The sequence below is a fragment of the Mustela lutreola genome, chromosome 4 (genome assembly GCF_030435805.1).
Source record: "Mustela lutreola isolate mMusLut2 chromosome 4, mMusLut2.pri, whole genome shotgun sequence".
In the NCBI taxonomy this organism is placed as follows: Eukaryota; Metazoa; Chordata; class Mammalia; order Carnivora; family Mustelidae; genus Mustela; species Mustela lutreola.
This window is the reverse complement of record NC_081293.1, coordinates 140,497,648-140,507,259: the sequence shown is the minus strand read 5'-3', so window position 1 is coordinate 140,507,259 and position 9,612 is coordinate 140,497,648. Positions and strand designations below refer to the sequence as shown.

The 9,612-nt window shown below is 34.4% G+C and overlaps 1 protein-coding gene across 1 annotated transcript; it reads right to left on the bottom strand.

Moving 5' to 3' along the window:
* Window positions 1-350: 350 nt before the first annotated feature.
* Window positions 351-5,936, bottom strand: LOC131830189 (uncharacterized). Its single transcript, XM_059172541.1, is given in 5 exon segments — window positions 351-689; window positions 1,103-1,186; window positions 1,756-1,898; window positions 3,505-3,589; window positions 5,526-5,936. Coding segments are annotated over 5 exon segments (957 nt in total). The 5' UTR covers window positions 5,832-5,936.
* Between the last annotated feature and the right edge of the window lie 3,676 nt (window positions 5,937-9,612).

Genomic DNA, 9,612 nt, shown 5'->3' with positions numbered 1-9,612 from the left:
GATTCAGAAAATGTTAGGAAATCATCCAAAATTACATTTATAGATTTGTTTAGGATCTGAATCCATTTTGAGCAAATCCAAAACTCAAACTATTCACCATGTTCACCTGCCTCCCACCCCTTTCCTACAGACAACATTGGCAAGTGCGTAAAGAGAGCTAAGAGAAGTTATAAATGGACTCAGACACCCCCTCCTTGTCTGTATCCCAGGACAGTGCATATTATTCCCATTCTACAGGTGAAGAACTGAGGGAGAATGGTTGAGTAATCTGCCCAAGATCATGTGGCTAGCCTGGGATTCCAAGCCAGGCTTTCTGCCTTCTAAGATCATTATACTACTACCTTCTGGTGTCATGATTTAGGTTTCCCCAGAAGCAGGCGCTTAGCAAGCATTCTGGTGAAACCATAGGTGGTCAAATGAAAGTAAAATGGTGACAAGGTAAGCATGTAAGCAAGTGAGACAGGAAGGAAGCCAACAAAGTGCATGAGGCTCCTGGATGGCTGGAGTTTAGCCCCCAGGGCAACGCTGGGGAGCAGTGTAGACCAATCACCTCCATTATTACTTGCAGGCTGCTGCTGGGAGCTGTTAACCCTCAGTACTTCCGACTTGCTGTGGGCAGCTTCGGCAGCCACAGACGACTTTGGGCAAGGCGACGTTGATGTTGACTTTTTGCAGTTGGCAGAAATGCTCTAGAATGATCAAGTCTGAGTGCATATGGGTGAAACCTGGAACTGTGACATAGTCACTGGTACTTTTCCAGATTTCCATTAAACCTAGGAGAAATAATTTATCTGATCAAGGGACTGGATAATTTATAAATTTATAATTTATTATAAATTTATTATAAATATAAATTATAGATTTATATATTTATTATAAATTTATAATAATTTATAAATTATTATAAAATAATTTATAAGATCAAGGGACTGGATTCTCTTCGACTCCACTTAAAATGATTTGAGCATCATGTAAATACTTCATTCACCGTTCTTAGGATAGAGCTTCTATAGGATAAAGTATATATTATTGAAAAAATCATTTGAAAAGCCACTCTAAGAAGTTAATATAAGTGTTCAACCACAATTCTCGAAATGTTTACCCACCTGTTCTTGCATGTTTGGGTAAGCTTGTCTTCCGCACGATCCATAAATGCACTGTACACATCTTGCCGCCTCCTGTGTCTCTTAGGGGAGATAGCACAAAGGAAGTCAGCAAAAGCAAGCATGTACTGACTTTAATTGTGGTTTATCTTTTCTAAATTGCTATTTTATAATCTTTGCTTTAAAAACTTGCTCCATATGCCAAAGGCACATCTTGCTGTTTTGGGACCTACAGGGATACAAAACAGCCTTTCTTGTCCAGGGTAGAATACGAACCATGGTAAAAGTGTGTTTTCTCAACATATTTTTATGAGTGGATGACAAAGCCTCCTTGTCAGGTCTTCTTACTGAGCGCAGTTCACTCAATGGGCTGCTCCAAATGGGGTGGGACTACCTTTGGGGAAAATTCCTTACGGTATTCAGGCCTCAGTCCACCAGACCAACCATCTTTGTAATACGAAAATAAAATCCAAAATTCTGGATAATCCACTGTTCATATTTTAAGAAAAAACAGAGATCTTTCTGATTTACTTTTAAAGCTAGTATCTTTCACCATATATGCTAACAACAAATGAAAAAATCCTGCATTAAAGTAATCAATAATAGTTTTGGAGACCTCTCTGAACAGCTGTAGAGGAAGAGTCAAGCTCACCGTGAATGAAGCAGATTTAATGGGCCAGGGAGCTTTTGGTAAAATTAGCTTTGAATCCCAGGTGCATTCATGAGGCTTGTAGGTGATAAATCTTTCTGAACTGTTCTTCTGTTTATCATCTTTCAGTGAGCGGCACCCATGGACTACAGATACGGAGACAAATGAGAAACAGTAATTACGCAGGTCTTTGTTCAAGTCTCTCAGAATTTAGCTGGAGATCAGGGCCCAGGAGAGATGAATTGACAGCCAATTTATAACACAAATCCAAATAAAATTTTGCTTATCCTGTCCACCAATTCTACTGCAGTTAATGTTGTCCTTCAAACTGTTCACATCCCACTTTTTATTTCCCCGGAAATCTCTTTTTAAACTTCTCAGTAGTGCATTGTGATTTGCGTTCTACTTAAATTTTACTTAGACATTTCTTGAGATCAGAGTCTGGGTCTTATAAAGTATCTCTAGCTTTTTTTTCCAGAGTGATTTACACGTAGTTCACGTAAGGAACGTTGACATGTCCCATTTTAATTGCACACATAGAAAAGACTTTTGTCAATATAATCCATGCTAAAATGTATATGGTATTTATGAATAAATTATCTCCATTTCATAATTATAAAACTACTTGACACTCATTTTTAAAAGAAGAAAATAAGACTCAAACTTTGTCTTCCTACTCAGGGACAACCACCATTAACATCTTATTGTTTTGTCTATAATTGATATGTAATTATAACATATAAATATAGAATGTATATATTATCACCCTTGTCCAAATAAGGAATGCTGGGTAATACAAAGTTCACTGTGAACAAGCACTATTCAAATGGCACCACAATAATAACTATTGTCAGGGGTGAGGGGTGCCTTGGTGGCTCAGTCCTTAAGCATCTGCCTTCCACAGCAGTCATGATCCCAGGGTCCTGGGGTCAAGCCCCCGTCAGTCTTTTCACTCGGCGGGGAGGCTGCTTCTCCCTCTCCTACTCCCTCAGCTTGTGTTCCCTCTCTGTCTCTCTCTCTTTCACTGTCAAATGAATGAATAAAATCTTTTTAAAAATAATAATAATAATAATAATAATTGTGTGTATATGACCATGTACGAGATAACTGTACTATATACATATTATTAACTAAGTGACTATGTATGTGTAACAGATTTAATGCTCACAATATCTCTATCTATGATATAGATCCAATTATTATCATTCCCATTTATAGATAGGTAGACCAATAGACAGTTTAAGTAACTTGGGGCAGCTTACTTCCTGGTTTATACTCTTAACCACTTACTCTATTGTTTTCTATACAGAACACTTTGAGTTAAAAGCTCAACCTTCAATAGTATATTAAAAGGTGTAGATGATGAAGAAAGTGGATTGCTTCCATTAATTAAGTGGGCATTTAAAAAATTTACCATATTACTAAATGTGATAAGTTAAAAAAAATCATTTGGGCTGTATGTTTTTACAAGTATTACTATTTTTTAAAAGAATTTATTTATTTATTTATGTAGTGCATAGGGGGAGGGGCAAAGGGAAGGGGAGCAAGAGAGGGAATCTCAAGCAGACTCTGTGTTGAATGGGGAGCCCAATGAAGGGCTCGATCCCACGACCCAGAGATCATAACCTGAGCTGAAATCAAGGGTCCGAGGCCCAATTGAATGAGCCACCCTGGTGCTTCCAAGTATTACTATTAAGATAATGCAAAAAGTTTATTTTTTGCTATATTCATAAGTTTATGATAATGACTTACCTGTACTTAAGTGTCTGGATTTAAATTTTAATCCAAAAGGGTCCCTTTCATAAGTTGTCACAAAGTTTGGTAAATTGGGTTGGTACTAGATATGTAAAGAGAAGATTGTACTATTACTAGTAAATATTGTTTATTACTAACATCATATTTGCCATGTGATTTTTACAAATATTAATATTTTACTGGCAAAATGTAATTTTGATGATTTTATTATAATGTTTAAAACTTGCATATGAAATTTGAAAGAATAATCTAATTCAAGATACTATACTGTATAGCCAATTCATTTTATAGTGGAACAGAGTACTTCCAAATCCTAGGGGGGAAAAATATAAAATAATATTTTTAACACCATGAAATTAAAGGAATCCATTCAAAAGTTGCATTTATTTTCAAATGCAAATAGGGTTGCATGTTATATTTCTGGAGCTGGGTTTATTTCAGGGACATAAAAATATATAACAAAGCTAAAATAATTTACTGAGACTGGCATAGAGTAATTACTGACTGTTTTCAGTAAACTATACCACAAAATAGGGTTTTTTTAAGATGGTTTAAATGAACTAATTAATATAAACTAAAATAGAATTTGTACACTTTCAGAAACTAATTTAAAAAACATCACATATGTCTCTGCTTGAAAGCTTAGTTAATGGGGCACAAAAGGGTGAACTCGGGCAGAAGACAGACAGGATTCTCTTCTTTGTGAGTGATTCTACAACCTGCTAAAGCAAATAGGAAAATATTAAAAGTCCCAAACGAAACTCTAGTACAAGATTTTTCACTCTTTAATCAAATGAAATGGGAATCCTTAGTTTAAGAAAATTATACTGACATCTGGTGGTTGCACAATTCCTAGTACACAGTCTTCAACTCACTTTTTCATAAATATAAATTAATTCAGTTACAGTTAAAATGTCCCCATTCCTTGAACTTTTCTTACTCAAGTCTTATAATTGTAACCATAACTAGTGAAATAGTTGAATGAACTAATGACATTTGCTGTTTAACTGTCTTTCCCTCAACTCCAAAAGTTAATATAGTTCCTTTACTGTAAATAGAAGGGTTTAGATGCCGTAAATGAGTAAAGAAGTTTATGGATCAAGGCTTCTGAATTTTCCAGCTTTTATCCTAAGACCTCCTAAGAATTAACATTCATTCATAAATATTTTGCATATCATTATTTCTTTCATTACTTAAAAGAATGATAACAAGTGTGAAGGAGGGTTATTCCATGTTATAAATAAGAAAGAGGCTTAATAACTTTTCCAAAATTAGTAGCAATAAGAGGGCAAAGATACCTAATCCAACCCCAAAGACCACATTCCTAACTGCTTTCTTATATTTTCTGAGAACAAACTTATTCTTTTTTATAGCTATTTTTTTTATATTGCCAGCCCTATTGCTTCTCTTGTTACTGAGCAAGAGTCATACTTATGTGTAAAATTATAGACATAAGTAGAGAATATATTCATTTTCTCGAGGAATTATATTTTGACCTCATTTGTATTTCCTTAAATATATGTGTATTCCCCACCACCATTTCAAATTATAAATCTGATTCTTGCTCACATTTTATTTAAATTATTAATCATTTAAAAAAACTCATTAAAGTAACATAATGCCCCCTTTGTCAACTTTTACTTATTCATCCATTCATTCCATGAATTGATTTTATTACTTTCTAGATTGAAACTGGCAATTGAGGTCTGTTTCCCAATCACATCTAAGTCCCAACCATTCTAAAAACTAGGAAAGTCCATCCCAGAGTTAGTCTTTCCACCTGGCTGATAAAACCATATCAAAAACATTAACCAAGGTCTTACCTCTCTTCTCTGTCATTTAGTGCTGAATCTGACTTGTATTTTTCTATGGGAAATAAAGATGCATATTTGTACATATTATATGCACATACCTTTTTTGCTCATGTAATAGTAGTCATAGCTAAGAAATGAATAAAAAATAATACATATTTCCCCTTATCTGTTTTAAGTTATTTTGAATCAAACACTCTTTTGTACCTGTCGAAAGTCATGTGGTTTGGGATTGAGGTATACACCATTTGGATATTTTCCACTCTTCATGAACATTAACTTCGCTTTATATGAATCCAGATGTGGGAATGTTGTTATAAACTCAGGGGATTTGGCCTTCTTGGGATGACTCCTTATGCTGGGCATGTGAAGCCTTGTTTCCTGAAAATTACCTCTTTTCCCCTTTCCTTGTTCTTCCTTAATATTCCTTGATGGTTTTTCTGGAAATCCCAAAGATGTATACAGTTTATAACTGAAATCGGGAGGCTTTATTTCCTATATGTTGACTTCCATTTCAGATCGTGGTGGTCCCAGGACTTCTTTTTTCCATTTGGAGTTGAGATCTTCTGTGGAATACTGCAACCTTCTTGTGACACCTCTGCTTCTGTTGCCTTTCTGAGAGTCAAGGTATGTTGGGTGGAGAGTGTTTTTCACCTGTAGCAACCTGCAACAGACATGTTGGTGAGGTCTGCCACTATAGCAACAGTATATTGAATATTTTTCCTCCAGGCCAATGTAATTTCTGAAAGATTTATGAAACATGAAAGAAAGGCTGAGAAATGATGGGAGCATGTATGTGGAGGGGGAGGGAATCATCATGGCTGCTGCAAACATCTATTCAGCACCCTTGTCCTAGCAGTCAGTCCCAGCTAGGAAGTCAAAGATAATTGACTTGAAATCAATGTTCTTAAGTCATGATGGGCTTCTTGGGAGAAAGACATGAAAATAAAAAATAAAACACATAATGTGATAGATATTACAATAGTGCTATGAGAAACAGAAAGAGTGATGGCCTATGTCTGAGGAAAATAGAAGTGACATCACTAGAAAAGTCATTTGGACCAATCTTGAAGGATAAGTAAAAGAATATTCCAAGTCGTAAAGGAAGCAAACAACATTTCACTAAGGCACAGAAGGTATGTAGAATTTGTTATAAGCTATTTCTAGGATACCTATGGCCACCTAAACCACCACAAGTACATTGTAGCTATTGTCATTGGAACCTGTGGATAAGAATCATGGATTTGCTTTTCACTGACCAGTGGCAAGGAAAGGAAACTGTTGGCACATTTCTAGAATTTAATATGTTTGTCAAGATGTTATTGGAAAATGATAATCAGTTTGACATCCTCTTGGAAAGAGGGATGATTGCCAATTAAACTATGTTTGGCTAAGTGGAAATAATATAGCAAAGCTCGTTCTTAGGAATAAGGAAATGAGGTGGTATGAATTTCCTTGTCTTGTGCTAGAACTTAGTGTTGTTTAATAATATTAAATTGATGCCAGGAGGGTCATAAACTGGAAGAATAAAAATAGGTCAAGACCTTGGAAATTTAATTGACATAAAAAACAAATATCATGGCATTGAGAGAGCCAGAGAGCCATCAAACTAAGAGGTTGTGGTTAGAAAATGTGGCATTGGTCTAGATCTCCATTTGGCTAGGCCGCTGGGAGTAGACATATTCCTCAATCCCCCTGTTGACGCTGAGACCTGCCTCTGTCTCTATTTATAGTCTTGGGGCTTCCTGACTAACAAAAATTGAAACAAAGCCACATTTTATTTATTTTTTTAAATTTTTTTTTACTAAGTCATATTTTAAACGATAATAAATTCTCTCCAATTTTTATGATACTTTATTTTGTCTTATATTATGAATTTAATATCATATGCTATTCATTTGAATAATATGTTTGTAACATTAGGCTTTGATAGTATCTGAATCATGTATTGGGATGTATCATTGTAGTCCATAGACACCTCAGGAGAAAGAAATCCCCTGGAGATCTAGTTGAATGATTGAAGCCTGTGATGGTGATATCACATCATATTTATTTTAAATGGAAAGAAAAACTACAGCATAGAGAAATACAAAGTAACGAGGTGTGTGGCTGAGGAATTAAGAAAAATAAGCCAGCAACATTCTCATTCAGTCAAAGGTTTAGCAGTCAATGTTGATATTACAGAAGTTATATTTTGGCCTAGACGTCTTCACAGACCTGTACCCCTGGGGATAAAAATATATGTTTATAAAAAATAAAAAATATTAAAAAAAAAGAATACGTTATTTTTCATTCAATAAACACAGTTACTTTCCACCTACGAAATTATTCTTATCTCTGAAGGACCAGTTTAAATGCCATCTCCAGCACAGTGTTTCCAGATGCCCCTGCAGGATTCATTCTTTCTTCTAAATAGAGCAATGGAGCTTAACGCTACATTTTGCCTCACATCTTGTATTAAAGCAAATTATTTACAAAATCTGCCTCTAAATTAAATTATAAAATTGATGAGACAAGAATTTCTAGCTTTACAAATCCTCTGTAGGGTTCAGCATATTTTAAGTTGAGTCATGTGAAATTCTGTTTTTCAAAAATTTTTCAGTCTTACAAAGATGCAAATTTTATGTGGTTCAGTAAGAGGAATAATAGGAGTTCTGTGCTTCCCCAAATCTGAAAATTACAGATTCTGTTTTTGAAAACTCTATCTAAAAATCCCAAATATCTGATCATATTTTTTTTCTATACGATGGGAAGCTCTTTATATGAGTGGCAATACAAGAAATAAAATTTGATTTAAATTTGTTCCTCAAATATTTTTAACTGGAGAGTCACAAAATTTTTTATCTATTTTTAAAGATCTACTAGTTAAAAGAAATAAATTTCTTTTGTTAGCAAATGTATGCAAATTTAAGCTTCTTTTGCTTACATATCTGAGTTTAATTTTGTAATATTAGTATTTGAGGTAGTAGATATTTAAATAGATTGATATAAATATATAATGGATACCTACATGCTGTCAACATAAGAAAAAGCAGTGTAGTGTGCTATTGTAGTGTGCTATTAAGAGCACAGTGAACCACAAATTTGTGCATATTTGTAAGTTGATAAGGAAATTCAGTATGTTCTTCTAGCTTGGCTTTCTTCTTCCTAATACATTATTTCATAATTTCCCTTTTGCAGTATTACATATAAAGAGATTGTTTTTCATAAATAAATCAATCTATCTCATATCAAAATACACAGATTCTAAAAGCTAGTCAAATTGACAAACTGGAATGATTCAAAATAAAAACAAAAGCAGAAGCATTCACTAGAAAATCAGTAACTTCACTCACCATTTGAAACTGAGAGCTTTTTGTAAAATTTTCTAGGGCTTTGTACCTCAACAATTCTTTTGTTCAAAGCCAAGAAACGCTAAACAAACAGTTTATAAGGGAAATATTTAGCCTTTGCTTTACAAAAGAACCCTACCTATATTTAAGTTTTACCCATTTGGGTTGCTAAGAAACTAATTTAATTTTCTAAAGGACTCAAATCAGAGTAGAAAAAAAAATAAAAGCACCTCTAATTGCTGAGTGCAAGGACCTCTAATTGTTGCCTAACACCTAGCAACAAGGCAGTAACTTCTTTTCTCTTTTTTGTAAGGTTGAAAAATCAACATACGTGGAAGCTCAATACTTAGTAAATACTGAGAAACAAGGGAAAAATTAATTGCGCTCCAATGTAGTTTACTAAATAGTAAGTCTTGACAATTCACTTTTTGTTATTTGTTTAGTGATCTGTTTTATAAGACAACACAAGCCTGACACTTGATACAAACATGATTTGAGAAGCTGTTTCCACTCTCTTATTACCTTGGGCTTAAGAAGGTTTGCGTTCAGTTCCTCAATGTTCATTTATAAGGCAAACAAAGATTTTAAGTTCTTCTGTCTCACTCATGATTTAACCTACTGATTTCTGCGAAACAGTTTATGGAGAAAACTCTCTGTTTTTACTAATCAAATCCTATACTCAATGATAATCTATGTCCTGGTGAAATTTGAAAGAAGATTTTGTTATAGAAAATTTCAAATAGGGGCGTCTGAGTGGCTCAGTTGGTTAAGTGACTGCCTTTGGCTTAGGTAGTGATCCCAGGGTCCTGGGATTGAGCCCCACATTGGAAAGCAGGAGCCTGCTTCTTCCTCTCCTGCTCCCCCTGCTTGTGCACTCTCTCTCTCTGTCAAATAAATAAATAAAATCTTTTAAAAAAAAAAGGAAAAATAAAATTTCAGATATGTACAGAAGTAGACAGAAT